This window comes from Balearica regulorum, chromosome 19 (assembly GCF_011004875.1).
Source record: "Balearica regulorum gibbericeps isolate bBalReg1 chromosome 19, bBalReg1.pri, whole genome shotgun sequence".
Classification (NCBI taxonomy): domain Eukaryota; kingdom Metazoa; phylum Chordata; class Aves; order Gruiformes; family Gruidae; genus Balearica; species Balearica regulorum.
The window spans coordinates 9,709,109-9,729,162 of NC_046202.1; the positions used below are offsets into that span (position 1 = coordinate 9,709,109).

A 20,054-nucleotide genomic window follows, 5' to 3' on the forward strand; every position below is an offset into this window, starting at 1 on the left:
TAGAGAAAAGCAAAGCGATATGAAATACTTTAAACCAAAGGATTTTGATGAAAGTCTCTTTCTGTCAGAAGACTGGTCCTTGAATTTTAAATCTAGAAAGAATATCAAGATTAACTGGTCAGATGTTACATTTAACAGCCAGTTCCGGAATCCACAGAGGCTGTGTAACACACTGAATGTCTTTTCTAGAAGGAAGCTGCTTGAATTTCCAGGCTCTGAACTGATGGAGAAATTCTCGTGGTCCATGGTAATATGTTAGAGTAGTTAATTACTCTAGCTACTAAAACCATACAAGTTATTTCTAGTCTGAGCATTGATTTACAACACCCAGAAAATGTCTCTGATGGATTTAGAAGCCTTAAGGAACTAATTTTTCAGTTAGTCATTTTGTAACCACAATGGGTAAACATTATTCCACATAGAGCATGACTTCACTCTCTTGACTTCAGTTAACTCCTAAGCTTTATCCAGCTCTATGGCTCATGTGGCTGGACCACGGGGTAGAGGGGGATACAGAAGAGTGGGAAGACTCTCTTCCTGGGGAAATACCAAATTTCTGCTCTTTCGAGGACCCACACAGTAGCAAATGAGCCACGGCAACGGTGGCCTTACCAGTGGGAGCAGCTGCCACGTTTGACTCCCAAAACAAATCGTGACGTGATGCCGTGTAACCAAAAGGCATCTTCTCTGTGATCAGGAACAGTCCCTACCTGCGGGATGAGGGTGTGCATGCAGCCTCTCAATGGCGTCCTGGTGATGAGCTTCCATTTTTTACATGGGTAAACTCCTCCTGCCTTCCAGGAGGGTTTGCTGGAGGAATTTTTGGGCAGGGTGTACTTAATATGTCTGAATCTGTGTGAAATGGCCAGTGTGGGCTGTGTGTGCAGTGAGGTACAGCTGGAAGATGACAGCATGCGGTTATTGTGGCGTGGCGCCTTCCACTAAAAATGCCATCTAAACAGCAAAGGGAGCTGACATATTGATTTAGAAAATAGTTCTGGCTGCTATGGAAGGTTTGGTGTCTGTCGTGCCACGTCCCTGCACCAGAGGTTACGCCTTTCCCTGCACAGGCCGCAGAGGAACCACCCGAGTGCCACAGGGTGACATCTTCCGGTTCAGGTTAAGGTGGTGATGCAAGCGGGTGGTGGCTTGGGTTTGTCTTCCGTCTTTCTGCCACTGCAGAATGCTTGTCTCCTTTCCTGCAATGTAATCGATGAGAACAGTTACATCCAGCTTAACCCTGGCAAGAAACCACCAAGAGCCACAACACCTTGAACCACTCGGACCGTTTGCTCAGGGGACGACGGTCAGCGTTCGCAGATGGGTGGGTTTTGCACAAAGCCTATCGCCTCAACAGCGATGGCGTGGGGATGGCCAGAGCGTCTCCCACAGGGCCCTTTCCCAGCAGACAGCTTCTGAGCTTTATTCCCTGGTTTGATTTATCTCTGTTTATTGCAGCTAGGAGGAAGCTGAACGCTTTCAAGTAAGCACGCTTCTGTTTCCTTCGCAAACGAGATTTACTTGCAGTCGTAGTGTTCGGTGGTTCCTCTTGACCAACTCTCAACACAGTTAACCTTTTGAAAATACCAGCAACAGATTCATATGCATCGTAACAGTCCTATACACGCTATAAACAAAATGTTGATATTTATGGAAATGATAGTTTGATTTAAAAACTAGCCATCTTTAACAGCAGGCTTTTTTGATTTGGAACAAAATTAGAAATGAATTTCCCTTTCAATGGAAAAATTTCTATCCACATTTACCACATGGAACCTAAATGCAAAGCAGAAAACCAGTGATGCCAGCTATGTTTGCCTGGCTACACGCAGGAAAACAGATCTCACCGATGGTATCCATTACACTGAGCACCTCTGTAGAAGTAATAACCTAACTTGCAGCAACGGGGAAATCATTCTGCTATGATGCTATTCCTGATGAAAGACGACTCCAGGCGAAAGCGGGCTGTGCTGTGGGCTCTGGGGGCGGCCCTGGCTGTGTTAACCCCGGCTGATTTTTGCAGGGAGGGAAGGAACGCGGCGGGACCGCCGAGCCCGGGCCCCTGCCAGGACACAGGGGCGCGGCGTGGGAGCAGCCGCCGACTCCGACCTTGCGGAGGCGTTTTCGGGGCTCGGCGCTGCCGCTCGTCCGACAAGCGAAAGGGTGAGCTTCACCCCCCCCGGACCGGGCCGCAGGGAAGGACGGAGGCCTTCCCCCGCCCGCGGCCATCTTCCGCCCAAGCCCCCCTCGCCTGCGCCCTCCCGACCGGCCGCCGCCGCCGCTCCGGCCTGGCTCCCCCGCTCGGCGCGGGGCTCGCCGGGAGCCGCAGTCCGCCGCCCTCCCCGCCGCCCGGCCCGGCCGCCGCCGCCGGACTCCAGCTCCCGGCGGTCCCCGCGAGGGTTGCGCCTGCGCGGCCGGGGCTCCTCGAACAAAAAAACCTCCCCCCCCCTCCCCCGCAGCGGCGCTGGGCTCAGCCCGACACCGTGAGGGGAAAAGCGGGGCCGTGTGGCGGCTGGGCCCATCGCCGCGCCCGGTGCCCCGCCCGCCGCTCCGCCCGCCACTGAGAGGCCGCGGGGTAAACCGCGCCTTCCGCCGCTCCCCGGCCTTCTCCCGCAGCCCGGCGGCGCCTCCTCGCCTCCAGCCAACAGGACCGGGCTTGTCCGCCCCCGGCGGCGGGTGAGTGGGAGGGCGGGATCGGGCCTCGCCGGTACGAGGGGACGGGGCCGTTATCCCGGGGATCCCTGAGGGGAGACCTCCCTGTCCCTCGGCCCGGAGCGCGGGGGAGGGGGGGGGGAGGAAGGAAGGGGGGCTCTGGTGCGGTGGGGGCCGCATCCCCCCGGCCCCGGGGGGAAGCTCCTGCCGCTGCTCCGCGGGCTGCGGGAGGGGCCGGGCCCGGCCCGGCGGGGGGCTCTCGGCGCGTGCCGTGGTGCCCGGGCCCCTCCGCGCCGCCCCTGCCGCTCCCTGCGGGGGGGGGGGGGGGGTGAGAGGGCGCCCCCTCCTCAGCGCCGCGCGCGCAGGGGGGGCGGAGCTCCGCGCCCTTCACCGCCCCCTCCCCGGGGACCCCGGCCGCTGGGAGGAGGGGGCGCTGCCACCGCGCCGCCGCCTTCTATTGGCTGGCGGGGCGGTGCGCACGTGCCGGAGCCCTGCTCGTGGCGGCGGCGATTGGACGCGGGCGGGGAGGGGCGGGGCGAGGTATGCAAATGACTGCTGTGGGGGCCCGCTCCCTGGTGGGGTCCGGCGCTTGTGGGGCTTGGCCCCTGCTCCGGACCCTGCCCCGGCACAGCGGGACCCCGTCCCGTCCCGAAGCCGGGCACCCCTCAGGGCATCTGGGATTGTGAGGCCTGAGCCCCTCCACTGGGACAGTACAGACTTGCGCAGGCCCTGGGGAGGGAGCGCACAGGCAGCTCAGCTGAGGAGTGCCCGCGGTGACATATAGTAAGCAGAATGATTCTTATTTATGTTTTTTCTTAAAATCTAGATGCGTTTAGATTTTTTTTTCCCTTCTATATACCCGGCAACTTAACTGTGAATTCAGTCTAGCACTTCAGTTTCACCCTGCAGGTGGGAAATGTGCGCTCCAGTCAGCTGTGGAGGGAGCAGATTGCCTGGGGAAGAGCGTTAGGGCAGGAGAGCTCGGCGGAGGCCTGGGAGCGCGCTGCTGCGGAGTGTTGGTTGAGGCAGGGATTCAGCAAAGGTGCGTTTATGTACAGCAGCAAAGAACTTCCCTAGCCAGTAGCAAAGAGTTGTTACAGAAGTCTGTCAACTTGATGTTTAAGGGAGGTCAACATAAAATCGTACACCTGTCTGGATGTGTAACATTACCTGCCTCTCTTGGATTCATGACAATGTTTTTAATCATCGCTGTGTTTTGGGTATTGCCTGTTGTGTTTCCAGTTCTTTATTGGCAGGCTTCTTTTGCCAAAGGTTTGGTGTGTAAGTTGCTTGAGAGAAACATCTGCGTGGTGACTGTTTAATGCGCACAACTATCCCCTTGTAAGCTAATCACATAGTTGAGTTGTTGTCTGTGTGTGCAAATCATTGGGTTAATATCTCACGATAAGGAGCTACTTTTAGACTATGTTTTTAAATATACCTAATACTTGTTTTTGCTTTAACTCTGCAATTAAAATAACAAAACCCTATAAAACATTTATAAAAAAAAAAAAGAGCTTTGAACCCTTTGTCTCATCCATCAGGATATGAGAACCTTTTCATACAAGTTTGGTTGAAACTTGTGTTCCTCTGGAAAGACCATGAATTTGTAGTTTTCTGACAAACAGTGACACATTCCCAAACTCTTGCTTATGGAATTGACTTTTATTTCTGGTCTCAGATTCTGGGTGGAGAGACTTCTAATAGGATTGACATAAATGCTTTAATTCAAGGAAGAACATGTGGAAATCGGTGTTACGGTTCATTTGGTTAAATACAATAATAGGAACAAGGGAGATAGATGCAGAGGGAATTAAGTGACCAAATAGAGGATTACTGCTGAAGAGTGATGGGGTGACTAGTTTCACAGGTTGCCCAGGCTGCCCTGACCAGCTCGCGTTAGTCAGGACAACAATTTCTCACTCTGGAAAATGTGCCAGCACCAATTTTGTTATAATTAAATAAATACCAATAGAGTTTAGACTAATAAACTTCTCAGATATTATGTGTAAGTGTTGATGGTTACACGCAGAACTAAAGTAATTGTTATTCAACATGATCATCATGTTGACTAAGTAAATATAATTACACTGGTAAAGACAGAAATTATCAGATGGTCAGGACTGCTGTGATTAATATTTCATTTTGTTTACATGGTTCCACTGTAATTCACTGTCCTGGTTTCAGCTGAGAGAGAGTTAACTTTCTTTCTAGTAGCTGGTATAGTGCTGTGTTTTGGATTTGGGATGAGAATAATGTTGATAACACACTGATGTTTTCAGTTGTTGCTAAGTACTGCTTGTACGAAGTCAAGGACTCCAGCTTCCCATGCTCTGCCAGTGAGGAGGTGCACAAGAAGCTGGGAGGGAGCATGGTCAGGACAGCTGCCCCAAACTGGCCAGAGGGATAGTCCATACCATATGATGTCATGCTCCGTATATAAACTAGGGCGAAAGCTGGCCAGGGAGTCGCTGCTCGGGGACAGGCTGGGTGTCAGTCCGTTGGTGGTGAGGAATTGTTTTTCTTTTGCATTGCTTGTCTTCCTTGGGTATTTCTCTCTCTTTTTGTTATTTTACTTTCATTACAATTTTTGTTGGTATTATTATTATTTTATTTCAATTATTAAACTGTTCTTACCTGAACCCACAAGTTTTCTCACTTTTACTCTTCTGATTCTCAGCCCCATCCCACTGAGAGGGAGGGAGGGAGGGAGTGAGCGAGCAGCTGTGTGGGGCTCATCTACCGTCCAGGGTTAAACCACAACATCCACCAATGCCCCGGTGCTGTAGTAGGACACTGCGTTCTTGAAAACTGAATTGTTCCCCGAGTCTGTCTGGCTTTAATACAGAAATGGAGTTTTATGCTAGTGGTTTCTTAACTACTCCAAACTGAGTAATACGTTCACTTTTATATACAGTTGCCTTGTAAGGTATGTAGTTAGATGTTATATTTTCATTTTATCTAAAATTTTGTGATTATATGTTGGTCTATATTGGAATCTTTAGAAATACTGAGAATCAAATTTAAATACCTCTTTACAAACATTATGCAGACTTATGAATGAGAGAAATCAGAGGTGCTTTTACAGTAACAGTTGCTGGAATAGAGTTTTACTTTGGTAATGGCTCTTAAGAGTAGCGGAGGTAGTTGCTGAGTATCATAAAAATACCTGGAAAATGGGAATTATTACTGGGTTTAGAGGCTCTCACGCTGTGCAGTGAACCACGTACCCCCTGTCCCCAGCAAAATGCTACTGGTTTTGTGTGGCTTTGTGCTGCCTGGGTGCTCTCGGGTGTGCTGAGCACCAGGTGTTTCCCCTCGGAGCTTTGTTTGTTAGGGCCCTTTTTTTTCTTTCCTGACTGCTTTTGGTTGCTGACCTTCTGCTCAGCTGCCCTTGGAGGAAAAAAAATAAATGAAAGCTTAAATCAGTGAGCACTACAGTAGGGATTCGGGGCAGTGTGTTGGTTTACAGCAAGATCGTATTTCTGAACGGTGCAATTCTGCGAATCGTTTCATTAATTAGAGTGGGATGTGGTGCTATAAGTAGTGTTGCTGGTGTGTTTTGTTGGGGTAAACCCTAATGAAAAACACTCGGTGCCGTATCTTGCTGCTGCGAGTTGAATCCCTGTGGTGGGAGTTGGATTGAAATGGCGACAGCAAACGTCCCAGCTGCCACATTTAATGGGTCACTGTTGCTGCGCTTGTAATGGTGTCTGGTGTGAATGGCAAGAGTGTGCTTACCAAGGAACCGGCTCCTTGGGTGAAACAGTGAGCGCTGGTGCCACATGTTTGTATTCCTTGTGCCTTGAACTAGAAAGTGATATAGCTTAAGGTTAGGGAGATAAACACACTTAATTTTTAGTGAGCAAAGGAGCAAGAAGGTTGACTTTAATCCTGATGTGCAGACTTCTCCTCAATCAGCTGCTCTGCTGCTCCAGATAAGAGGCTGGAAAAAGAGGCAACAGAGATACTTCAGGGAGTATGTGCAGAGGGGAGAGGTGCAGCGCCTTCTGGCACGTTAAGGCTTCTTCAGGGCTACTCTGCTGTCCTCACAAGTGATGTTTATTCATTTGGGGGGGGGGGGGGTAATAGCCTGGATTCAGACTTAGCTAAGAGCTGACCATGCATATGTATGTGACACTGCTCTCCAGCCAATGAGTTTGTACTTCCAAGGGAGCCAACTTCTGTCTGGAAGAGCTGACAGTAAGTCAGAAGAGAGAAACCCAGATGGGTTTGAGTTGACCAAATGCCCTCTGCTGTCTCCGTATTTTCTCTCCTTCCTGTTCTGGATGCCAGGAAGCTTCGCCCTCTTGGGGTTGTTTTTATTTTTGGTGTAGGCTGTAGATGGGGTAAACTCTTGCCAGACCTGCCTCTGCCTCTTTGGTTTGGATTGAGCTGACTCTGAACATGTGGAGCTGTTTTTGCTTGGTGTGGTCCAGCAGCGTTTGTATTTTGGAACAGCCTGATCCTCCACAGAGGTAATGTAGATGTTGCTCACCCAGGTTGGTTCATAATCCACATGCACCAAATGCAGATGGTGAAGAACTGGCAATGTGAAGGAACTCACAGATCCTTTGCTTCTACTTCTTTTGGGCTATGGGTCATGAAAATATTTCCTTTCAAAAAATAGTTGCATTTATTTGAAGGTGGGGGTGTCACACAGTCTGAGCACCTTTGCTGTTAAGCTTGTTGCATTTCTGCTAAACGTGAGCTGTCTAGTGGCTGGAACAAGCTGAAAATTGTTACTTATAGAAAATTTGTGTAATTTTAAGATGATTAAGGGAACAAGAAAAGAGATCATCCTAACAGGATTGCATAGGTCAGCTATGAACAGGTGATGGAGGGTTGTCCTGGTTTTGGCTGGGATAGAGTTAATTTTCTTCCTAGTAGCTGGTATAGTGTTGTGTTTTGGATTTAGGATGAGAATAATTGTTATAACACATTCATGTTTTAATGTAAGCACTGCTTAGCAACAACTAAGTCAAGGATTTTCCAGCTTCTTATGTCCTGCCAGCAAGAAGGTTGGAGATGCATAAGGAGTTGGGAGGGGACACGGCCAGGACAGCTGCCCCGAACTGGCCAAAGGGATATTCTGTACCATATGACGTCATGCTCAGCGTATAAACAGCGGGGAATTGGCTGGGGGTGATGATCGCTGCTCAGGGCTGGGCTGGGCATTGGTCAGCAGGTGGTAAGCAATTGCATTGTCCATGACTTATTTTGTCTATTCTTTTATCATTATTTTCTCTTCCTTTGCTGTCCTATTAAACTGTCTTTATCTTAACCCATGTTTTACCTTCCCACCCCCCCCCCCCCCCCATTCTCTTCCCTGTCCCACTAGGCACAGGGCAGGGAGTGAGCGAGCAGCTGTGTGGTGCTTTGTTGCTGGCTAGGGTTAAACCACAAGAATCTTCTAACTCTGTGTGTGCTACAGCTAGGGTGAAAGTGCTGCAGAAAAATCAGAAAAAAAGACGATGGTAGGTTTGCATCCCAACAGAGTATCTGTGCTAGGTTGGCTAAGAAACATCAGACTTAACTTCCTCTGAACCACAGGATCACTGAACCAAATTGTAGGAAAAATAACACAAATTTTTAGCCAAGATCTGTTTAAAGATATTAATTTGCCCTTAACAGCTTGTGGGTATTAACCTGTACAGTTTGGAAAGAAGAAGGCCAGAAGGCCAATGCTTGGGCAGAGTTAAATACGCTGAAGCTGTGCCTTGGCCCAGAAGGCAGGGAAGCCAAGGGGTGAAAGCTGCAACAGCTGAAAAGTAGTTGAGCTTTGTTAGATTTTTTTTTTTTAATGGTATATTTTATTATGTTCCTTCTTATTCCAGCTTTGTAATGAAATGTGTGCTTTTGTACTCTGCTAGAATAACTTTCCCCCCCCACCCCAATATCAAAAGCGGCCTGTAGGAATCTGACAGGAGCTGGACTTTTTTCCCCCAGGCAGCAGCAAATCTTCAGTAGTGTATAAGGATGAGCTCATACAAACTCACTTCCAGCTGTATTTTGGGGTTCTTGGTGTCTGGTTTCGGCTAGGATAGAGTTAATTTTTTTCCTGGTAGCTGGTATAGTACTGTGGTTTGGATTTAGGATGAGAACAATGTTGATAACACACTAATATTTTGGTTGTTGCTGGACAGTGTTTACACCAAGTCAAGGACTTTCCAGCTTGGGTGCACAGGAAGCTGGGAGGGGACGTGGCCAGGACAGCTGCCCCAAACTGCCCAAAGGGGTGTTCCATACCATATGGTGTCCTGCTCCATATGTAAATGGGGGAAAACTGGCTGGGGGCTGCACCATGGCTCAGGAGCTGGCTGGTCAGTGGGTGCTGTGCATCACTTGTTTTGTATATTACTATTATTATCTTCCTTTTCTGTCCTATTAATCTGCCTTTATCTCAACCCACAAGTTTTACCTTGGTTTTTTTCCCCGATTCTCTCCCCCATCCCACTGCAGGGGGGAGGAGTGAGTGAATGGCTGAGTGGTTGTTTTAGCTGCCTGCCGGGTTAAACCACAACACTTGGGAGTTCTGTCCTTTCCCATTAGTGATGCAGGATTTGTTTTGGAGATTGTGATGCTAGGTGAGGGGTTAGTGGAGAGAAGCATGCTTTGGCATCCACAGCTGCTTTTCTGGAGAGTAGCAGAGAATAGAGAGATGTCTCATTTTGGGAATGCATTGCGTTACATCTGGTGAAGGGTAAAACCGTGTTGCTATTGCTTATTAAGATTCTTCTTTAAGAAACACATGTTCCATCTTCCCCTGCCCCTCCCCCTAATTTTCCATATGTATTCTTTATATGCTTAAATAACAGTTTTTCTTCTTAAAGCTTAATTTTTTTTGCTTTTGCTTTTTGTGTGTCTGACAAGCAACTACTAGAGAGAGTATCCGTTACTGGTGGCTTTAAGATTGGCGTGTCTTCTCCTGTATGAGTACAGGGAAGATGGAAAGTAACTCTCTTGTGGTTTTGTTCTCTCTTGCCTTGAGTATGTCTATGTTTTGGGTCTTAAAAGTAGAAGCCAGCAAGAAACGTGGAGTGAGATACATGTTGGTTTGATTTGGATTCCTGAAAAGCCACTGGTTTTGGTCTTTGGTTTTCTCCTTGTAAAAGGAAAACCCAGAGGGTTTTTTAGCTCTATATCGTGGTGACCTTCTCATGAGGCAGCGTGCTGGTTTTGGCTGAGATAGAGTCCATTTTCTTCATAGTAGCTAGCATGGGGCTGTGCTTTGGGTTTGTGCTGAAAACAGTGCTGATGGCACAGGGATGTTTTAATTCCTGCTGAGCAGTGCTTACGCAGAGCCAAGGGCTTTTCTGCTCCTCGCTCCACCCCACCAGTGAGTAGCTGGGGGTACGCAAGAAGTTGGGGGGGGGACACACAGCCAGGACAGCTGACCCCAATGACTAAAGAAAGGGATATCCCATAGCATATGATGTCATCCTCGGCACGTAAAGCTGGGAGAAAGGGGGGGATGTTTGGACTTTGGAGTTGGTCTTCCCAAGTCACAGTTATGCGTGATGGAGCCCTGCTTTCCTGGGGATGGCTGAACACCTGCCTGCCCATGGGAAGTGAGGAATGAATTCCTTGTCTTGCTTTGCTTGTGTGCGCGGCTTTTGCTTTACCTATTAAACTGTCTTTATCTCAACCCAGGAGTTTTCTCACTTTTACCCTTCTGGTGCTCTCCCCCATCCCACTGAGCAACAGTGAGTGAGCGGCTGCGTGGGGTTGAGGTGCTGGCTGGGATTAAACCACCACAGGCAGAAATGGCTAACTGCTACATCCTCAGTCCTCTACCAGTGTATCTTATAAGGCTTTGTTCACTGTTCAAGCCTTTACTTGGGCAAAGGCTCATCTTGGCACAGTTATACTGAAGGATTTATAGGTAATTATAACTAATATTAACTGATCTGGAAGTTCTTTTTTAGCAATATGTGATTAAGATTAACAGATATATCATAAGTGGTACTCTGGCAGCCAGCTTGTAATTGTTCAAAGGATGGTTTTAAAGTGGGCCTTTGTAGCACGTTGGTAGTGGGTAAGGTGTTACACTTTTTTCAAGGCTTTGCACTGGGGATTTATGTTGGGCAATGGTGTTGTCACACACTTTCTAATGGCCTGATCTTGCAAAGGCAGCCAGGTTCATTAGATCTACAGAACTATAGCCTGCTCTTTCTAATGATAAACACTGTCCCAGTGGTATAGATAAGGATAGTGGAGAAAACTGTTGTTTGAAAGGGAGAAACTGGTAAAATGTAGAGGAAAAAAAAAAATCTTTCATGTGTGACTTGCTGTCAGGTGGGTAGGAAAAAATATTCTTGTGCTGCTATGGTGCAACAGGGTGTCTCTTGAATCTACATTAAACACTGATCTGGCACCATGTGAACTGGTTAAACAAGAATGGGTCTCCTAAAAATACAAAGCACTATTGGAAAGACTCTTCCAAATGTTATTAGGAGAGTAGTCCAATGATAACCTAACCCAACTCCCAATCCAAATGTGAGTCCAAGACACTGAGCCTGTGGCCTCATGTGCAGCAGCAAGGTAGCTTAGGATGTGCTGTCCTCTCCGTCGAGCCAGGATGGCTGTTTGTGGGGCTGTGCAGTGAATCAAACTGGGACGCGGTCCAGTGGAGCACGGCTCCTCCCCGTTGCCTGGACAGGTTCCCTGGCTTGATTTGCTGTGTGTCCGAGGATCAGAAATCACCTTCCAGGGATGGGAGCAATTCTGCATGGGGGAGACAGCCTGAGCTGGCACTGCGCTGATGTGCTTGTGCATCCACAGCCTTCAGATGATCGTTAGTATTCCCTCGGTCTGTTTTCTGGACAAGGTACCTCTGCAAAATAGAAAATAAGTTTACTCTTGTTTTTACACAGCCTGATTTTTCATCTCGAATGGGGTGGGTGCATGTGTTCATGCCACTGCTAGTTTGGGAGGTGTTGAACTGCTGCAGAACAACTGCATCAGACAGTGAGTAGAGAAAGGGGAAATGTGTAGTTGTATTCTATTTAATCTTTAATATTGGATTGTTAAGGTATTGTTTTAAAAAGTCTAAAAGCTATCATGTTTAAAATTACTGTCAGCATCTCAACCCTAAAGGACTTCCAGATATGAGCTTGAGAACTCTATTAGGTGTCAAAAATCATGGCTCAATGAAGATTGATTTATTTACATCACATCATAATCTCCCTTTTCCCTCTCATATTGCACAGGCAATAAATAAGCTGTCCTTCCTCCTCTGGAGGATAACTCCATCAGCCTCTATCTCCCCATCCCCAGCTGACCCTCTCTCAGTTCATTGAAGCAGCCAACATCATTCAACCGTTGTTACTCCTTTATATTCACTCTTGAAGTTTAGGTCCTTTTCCAGACCTGAGGAAGGACCTGTTTTCCTACTCCTCAGTGTAACCGCCTCTCCTCAGTGTTCAAATCTCCCGTTACCTGCATCCTCAAACAGCTGCTGACTGTGCTACTGCCAGTTTATCCATAACGCAGTTTTAAAGCTGTTTGAGCCTCACCAGCCTGTCTCTGGAGAGCCAGAATGCTGCTGGGCGTCTGTTGTGAGCTTGCAGTGTCACTGGCTCTTCTCCCCCACTCCAATTTGCAGTCTGAAGTGTTCCAAGTCCTATCAAAAGAACAACACGGTGCTGTTTTTTCCGATGTAAGCATCTATTAGCACATGCAATGGTTCTTTGTGCTGCCCTGACTTGTCTGCACATCTAATAGGATACACGTCACTTGAAACCTTGAGCCACGTTGTGTGTCCAGGCTCCATAGGAGGAGCAAGCTGTCTCATCGAGCTGTTGTGAAATGTCTTGTTTATCGGAGCTATCTTGACTTTAGAGGTGATTTTTCTCAAGACTTGCGCGTGGAGTTGTAGCAGCTAAATCTCTACCAGTTCTCTCCTCCTCCAGGCACGTCAGGTTATTCCATTAGGTATGTGGAAATGTAACAAGTTACAACACTACAATAGAAAAATGTGCTCTTAGCAGCTACTGAAACTTTGTTCTCAATATATTAATTCTTGTATAGGCAGCTCTGCTGGCAGAAGCATAAATAAGTCCTGATTATTAATTATGTCTTAAATAAGTTGAAAGTCTCCAGAATGGAATACAGAAAATAGGTTTAAATATTTTAATTTTTTTTTTGGTGTCACTGCTGAAATTCAGTTTTTAATTTGAGCAGCTTAATTGGGACTGCTTAACTTTGGAGTTAATCCTACAGCTGAATAATATGTGGGGAAAAAAACCAAACCAACCTGTCATGTTCTGGTTACTGATACTGTGGGCTCTGAGGCCATGATTTTGGGGCAGTGGTGGTTTGTTATGAGCCAGACCATGATAAAGTCAAGTTCAAAATTACACGAAGGATTGTTCTAATATTTGAGTCATAACTGTGATTTGCCACTTCTTTTCAACACTGTTAATGCCAATGATTTTTTGCTGTGGGTATCTAGTTGCAAACATGCTTAGAAAGAAAAATCAATGTAAATTTAGCCAATCAATTATTATGCATTTTTCTAGGTACAAAGGGTTTGTGGTCTAGTCATGGCACACCATTTTAGCTCTTGAATGTTTAGCTCCAACTTTGGATGAAACAGCAGGAAATACAAAATAATAGGAGAGTGAGCACTTCATGTTGCTAATTTACCTGTATGTTTGCACGTGTATTTGTGGTGGGGTGTGTTCTGGGTTTTTGAATGTATTTTTGTTTGGGTTTTTTCTTTGATAAGAGAGGTTTCGGTTTTCTTGCACTGTTGCGCATATCTGAACAGGATTTCTGTATTTCATTTTATAGGAGGAAAATGGCCCAAGCTACTGCACCAGCAACATCCATCCGTGATGAGGACTCCTCTGAAAGCAGAATGGTGGTTACATTCCTCATGTCAGCACTTGAGTCAATGGTTAGTAGAGTAGTTAAGCAGCTGCATCGTAACTCTATCTTGGCACGTGCAGGATTACACCAATATCTTGCCTCCTGCTGGGGAGCAGAAAAGGTGTAATGTTGTATCTATACCTTACTGCGTGCTGTCCAACCAGCTGTAACTCGGTCTCTTTGCCTGTGGAAAATCATGCTAACCATCTTCTTAACAGTTATCTTGTTTCTTGTCATGGTGTGGTTGTTTTAAAAATTACATTGTCATATAAACAAAGAGGAAATATTTGTTGATTGCTCAGGTACAGCGTGATTGAAAGGCAAGAGTATGTTCTGGTCTTTGTCATCTGTAATACAGACTGCATAAATGGTCTTGAGGCTAATGCCTTGTCCTCAGCTGCTGAATTTGTACAGCAAAACTTGTTCAGAAAATACTTTTTTTTTTAAGTTGGCATATCACCTGTTTTGTAGAGGTTATTTATTGTGTGGTGAGGTTTAAGGTTTGCCAGGGCTGTGGTTGGAAATGTTACCTTAAAGTTGTTACCTTAAAGTTGAGGCACTGCCAACGGTTTGGGTTTTTAAAATTGGTTTCTTAAATCATAAACAAGAACAAAACTTTTCTTTTTAGCAATGAAACTTTGAGTGGGATGGTTATAAAAGAATTGATGGCAAAGCCTTTTTTCTCAATGGGTATATTTGGTTCCTAAAGGCTTTGTGTCGCTTTCTCCTCTCATGTCTCAGTTGCTGGTGTCTTTCTAGGTTACAGCAAACTGATCTGAGTTCCTACGAGAAGTTGACTTGTGATCACTTCTTGATGATCTCACCAATTTTCTTAGGATCTTTGCCCTCTCCTTGCGCTACAGGCTTCCTGCCTTACTACTTTGCCAGGAATTTCTCCCAGCAGAACACATGTAGGTGTTGAGAGAGAAGGTGCAATCCTTCCCTTCTCCAGAGGAATTCACTTGAGCCGAAGCACAGCAGGCAGGACAAGGCAGACTGCAGGCAGGCTTCCTGCGTGCAGCCACACCTTTCCGAACAGAACGTGATGTGTGATAAGTGTGCTGCGAATGAACAAAACTCCTATACGCTCTGTTGAAAGTTGGAGTTGGTGTAAGACACTCAATATCATTGTCTAATAAGGAAGTGATAATTTCACATGGATTGATTTCATAAATAATTTTAATTAGAAACAGTGCAATCTCTGGGTCTAGACGAGGCCTTAATTTCACTAATGCATCTACAATGCTTTTAAGATTCCTGATGGAGAAGCACTCTAGATGTATAAATTATCCTTTGCTAATGACTGTTGTGTTACTTGCAGTACCTTCTGAAGGGTGGATGCTGGCAGCAGAAGTAATAACTGTTTTACATGATACCACATATATTTCTATTAACTGTACTCTTAACTATGGTAATAAAAGCTTTTTGTTTTTCTTTTTATAGTGTAAAGAACTTACCAAGTCCAAGGCAGAAGTTGCCTGTATTGCTGTATATGAAACAGATGTGTTTGTAGTTGGAACTGAGAGAGGAAGAGCCTTTGTCAATTCTAGGAAAGATTTTCAGAAGGATTTTGTTAAATACTGTAAGTTTCAATGCTGTATTTTTGTATTTCACAAGCTGCTTAATGTGTATTGCATAATACTAATAACTTTGGGGAGCAAAGTTCTGTATATCATGGCTACATGCTATAATTATCTTGGCTATGGCAAAACCAACTGTTTAAGAACATAAAAATGATCAGTAATAGTGGTCTTGTTTGGAGTGTTATTTCAACTGGAAATGTTCATTTTTTTTTTTCTTAGATAACATGACAAACTTGTACCATAAGAAGTATTAGACTGTCCACCCTCGCAGCACATCCTGCATTTCCTCTTGCATGTTTATTTTTCTTTGTATCCCCTCCTCCAAGTCTTTTTTCCACTTGTGAAGTCTGGGTGGGACATTGAACAGGTAGTGGACTACTTCTGTCAGCTCAGCTGGTCCTGGCTCTTCACATCACTCGTGCCTTATTAAAGCAGATGCATGTTTTTGACAAGATAATATTTTTTTATGTAGCTTTTTTATATCATTGTTATTTAGTAGACAGAAACATGTATCTATACTATAATCACTTAAAATTACATCTGCCTTACTTTTGTACTTCTTTAAGTACATCTAGGGTGTTTTTTTTGTTTAATTTCATTTTTAAGGTAAGGCAGTGAAAATTTGTGTTCATAAAACATGATCCATTGAGCACAGGACAGTATTTTTACGAGTTAGGTTTCAAGGATTCAGTGACTCTTTGGGGGAGCATTGATGTGTTCGTTTAGGAAAGTGTTGTGATGAAGACTGCTCAATCAATAAGGAAATGTACCTTTACCTGCCTAGGGAAGGGGAGAAGATGCAGGTCAAGAGCGGGCTATGAGAAAAGAATCAGTCTGGGGGGGGAGGAGGGGGGCAGTTTAAAAGCAGCAGCTGTAAAATGTTTTGGCTTGACTAATTAAATACTGCTTGGAAAGCAACTACGTTTAATCTGTAACAGAAACATTTGCTCCTAAAAATGCTTTTGCTGCTAGCTAAAATTGTCCTGGAGGTTTTGTCTTGGGTTCATTTGTTTGTGGTGGGGCTCTGGATTTTTACCAGTCATACTCACTTGGACAGTGACTTTCTGTGTGCTTAAGTGTATTTAAGGAGAGTCACCACAATGTTGCCTTGTAACAGATAACGGATACCAAAATGCAGAATTATGACCTCAGTGAGGTCATCATGTATGATGAATCAATTCCTTGTACATTTTTTACGGGGCCAGTCTTCTGATACTGATATTTATGAAAACTGTTAGCTGAGTAATGGAAGGGAGTTCAGTTTTTTTGCCTGATTTGTTTGGTTTGTTCCTTAAAAGACTTCGCTGAGATCCTAGATACTTTGTTTTGTTGCCAGTACAGTGGTATCCTGGGCCCTGATACACTGGAGACTGTATACTGGGCACATCTATTGATACGCCGTCTGGAGTAACTGGAGTTTGATCGCCCTGACTAGATCTGTATTTCTGGTTCTGTACCGTGGGAAGCACTGGCTTCTCATTCGTGCTTGCGCTTGACTGTATCAGACCTGGTTTCTATAGATATGTGCATGTGTTTAAATCTTACATTAGTTCTGATAATCCTGATCCTTTGCTTTATTGCAGTTACAAGATACTCATTCTTGGGTAGTGTTTTTGTACTGTCAGGCAGACGAGATTAAACAATATCCACTTTGAAAACAGTGTTTTCATTATGCTTCCTGCAGAACAACGTGGTGTGGATCTGTACAAATAAAGCCAACTAACCTCAGTCAGTGGTTTCACTAAGTACGTATCCCCCATACTTTCCGGGGGGTTCTGATGCTGGCTTTATTGCTGACAAAGATGTTTATAATTCCAGACAATTTGACTTCAGAACATCAATTTTTAGGAATAATAGTGTTACATATTCCTGGCAATGCTGATTTCATCACTGCCTTTGACAACTCTGAAGTCTTGGTGAAGTGTATAGTATAAAATCTTTTTATCTAAAACATAAAACTGTGGAGGCAACAGTTCCTTTCCCCTTGCACCTTGTTTCTTCAGTTAAATATGAAAGCTAGTAATAGACTATGTTAGTTGCAATTTTAGTAAGTGTTTTGAAAAAATCCAGGAAGGTCAGTTCTGTGTTTTTAGTAAGTTAGACTTGGGCCCTTTTTGTTCCTTTATGATTAATAAAGGCTGCCAAGAGATTCTTACATTATGTTGGAATTAAACCTTCAAAAATCAGCTGTGACATCAGTCTCTGGAACACATGGTGCTGCAATATTGAGAATTACCTCTCCACTTGTGTGGGTCTCTTCATCTTTCCTTAAGTATGGAAACAGAAGTGTAGTTACTAAGCATTCCTCTGGTTATGTCTGACTCTTGTGACAAGCCAGCATGTGTCTGAAGTCTTTACTTCCACTTTTCCCACAGCTCCTTTGTATAGTTTGAGTAAATATGAAGAGTTTTCAGAATTTGGAGGGCTCAGGCTTCAAACCTGCTGCTTATTTTTAGTAATGAGTATAATTTTGTGGGCTAAATCGATGAAATGTATATATGAGGTTTATGAAGGAAGTAGTGTGTATGCTTTCTGGCAGCGTAGGGCTGATAAAAATAACAGCGGTCAGTGAAAGCGGCACTGGAGTTTGGTTTCTGTGGCTTTCATTCATAATGATTTTCACTCACATGGGTTCCCTAACGCCTAGCTGCAGGGGAAGGAGCAGTCCCACGCGTATCTTGTGTACCTTGTTACCCTAAGAAAATGTGTTAGAAACAAATTATAGCAGTGCTTTTTTTTTTTTTAAAATGTTAGTGTATGTTGTGTACTGAGCATTGAAGAACCTGACAACAGGCATTAATTACTTAAAATTGGGTCAGATAATATATTCTTCTGAGCTGTTCTTAATTAAGATGGCCGTAAGCCCTATGTTACAGTTTGTTTCAGTCAGTGTAGAACTGCATGTACTTGTACACATAACATGTAACTTGGGTAACCTCCAGGATCAGTAACTCTGAGCCTGTGTAAGCTTGTATTGTACATAAAAAAAGAGCATTCTTCGAGTGCCTGCTCATATTCTGACTATGGACAAGCATGGGTACTCGTGCACTGTAAGCAATCAAGGTCATACATGTCTTGCCATACCAGTACCTCTTTGTTTTAGTTGCTGTTCCCTGCTGAAATGTATTGCATGGTCCCTGGTTCCTCTTGAACAGCCACAGCAAGATGAAGTGCCTCCTTGCTCTCGGGATTGCTGTGGAGTTGTGGGTTATCAGCCATCCTGAACAGGGGACTTATGCCTGAGGTCTCTCAAGAAATCTGTTCCCTTCACGTATTCATCTTTGTCATCTTGGCAGTTTTCCTTGAGGTTTGGTTGAGGTTTGGTATCAGCTCTGTGGAATTCATTCTCATTTGAATGGAGCTGGAGGTGGTTTATAAACCAAACAAAAAAACACAAAAGAGGCTCATCATCCCCAGGTTGTATTTGTCTGTCAGAAGTGAACTTTCAGAAGAGCTTCCTGACTCAGAAACACCTTTTTCGTTATCTGCTCTGGTCTGTGAAAGAAATCTACCCAGTGCTGTGTGTTCTCTCCTGTCTGCCAAGGAGCTGATTGTTCTCCAAGAATCCCGGTTGCCTCTGCTAGCTCTTCCACTGGTACCGGTTGTTGCACCATCGGTACGTAGGTTGCACAGAAGTGTGATCTGCTAGTTCTGCAACTTTGTCAGCTCTCCCAGTCGTGCTGCTTTTTCCTTCTTCAGTGCCAGGGCTCTGGGCTCACTTGCCTGAGGCGGGGCCATCTTGCATCTGTAGATGGTTCAGCTTGGATGATAGGCCCTTTATTTTTAGAAGCCTTCACTTCCCTTCTCGTGGCCTCAGGTTTCCACGCTGATCTCAACAATGCATCTGGTATGGGCCAGAGTTTGGCCTCAAGTCCTGCTAGAGATTTTAGCCCAGCATCTTTCACTCTTCTTACCTTACCTCCATGTCCATCCAGCCACAGGTTGCAAGAACTTCTTGTAGCTTCAAGAATGCTCAGAATCCAAGCGTTTTTACTGGGCATAGCTGTTCCTCCTGCTCGTGATGAAAGAATGGCACACAATGCTCCAAAGACCTTATGGGAAAGATTGCTCAGCTTTGGCACCTCAGTATCTTTGGTATGTGGATTACTGTTCCCTTTTGGATATCTGCCATAGTCTGCAGGCAAGTAAAAGGACTCTTCCTATAAACTAGGCTACTGTGAACCCGCTTGAAGATCAGCGGCTAGGCTTCTGTCTCATTGAATCCTTCTGGCCTTGAGCAAACAGAGCTATTGGGTTTTCGGGAGATTTCTTCTTCTCACATTGTGCTCCCTTATTTCTTTGCCTGCAGTTTAGAGGGGGGTGGAATAAGCAAACAAAGCCAGAAGCCTGAAAGGCTAGATCTTACTGATTTAACAAAACAAAACAAACTTGAAATTGGCAAGTCGTTAACTGGATTGACAACTCTTGGACCACTTTAGCCTGCTGTAATTTCCATCTGAATAATTGAAATTGGCATTTCTGGTCTTGTAGTAGCTTGTCCCTATAGTCTGGAGAGATTTAATCATCTCTGGCTGAAGTTATACCATGTCTAGGATCTGGCTATGGCAAATGCTGGCTTCCTGCTCCATAGCTGTAATTAGAGCTATACAGTGACTGTCCTCACTTCAGGTTTTGGCTTCCACAGAAGCTGCTGTTCACTGTGCAAGATCTCTTCTCTGTGGAGAATGAGTTTTTTGGCTTAAATCTGAAAGGTTTCAAATGCACAAAAAGACGGTAGAGTAATCCTGTGGTCTTTATGGATGTGCAAATGGGATTCTGAGTAGTCAGTCTGTACATTGCACCTACACTGGAGACCATCAGTCTACTTCATCCCCATGGGCTGGAGGATGTCTGTGTGGGATTAAAGCAAATCTGTTACTTCCTAGACATTGTTTTCCAGCCAGCATCTTCCCAGCTATGCCAGAGAGGTATGACTCGCTTCTG

At 45.1% G+C, this 20,054-nt stretch overlaps 1 protein-coding gene across 5 annotated transcripts in view; it reads left to right on the top strand.

Moving 5' to 3' along the window:
* The first annotated feature begins 2,416 nt into the window (after positions 1–2,416).
* GTF2I (general transcription factor IIi) overlaps positions 2,417–20,054 on the top strand; it is a 78,473-nt gene continuing 60,835 nt past the window's right edge. For 4 of the 5 annotated variants that reach the window (XM_075771550.1, XM_075771549.1, XM_075771551.1 and 1 more), the window contains exons 1-3: positions 2,457–2,676; positions 13,450–13,555; positions 14,971–15,109. In XM_075771550.1, the coding sequence (XP_075627665.1) occupies positions 13,457–13,555; positions 14,971–15,109 (238 nt within the window). In that variant the 5' untranslated portion in view covers positions 2,457–2,676; positions 13,450–13,456. Of the gene's footprint in view, positions 2,677–13,449; positions 13,556–14,970; positions 15,110–20,054 lie in introns of all 5 variants that reach the window. The other variant, XM_075771548.1, reaches the window with a different exon arrangement.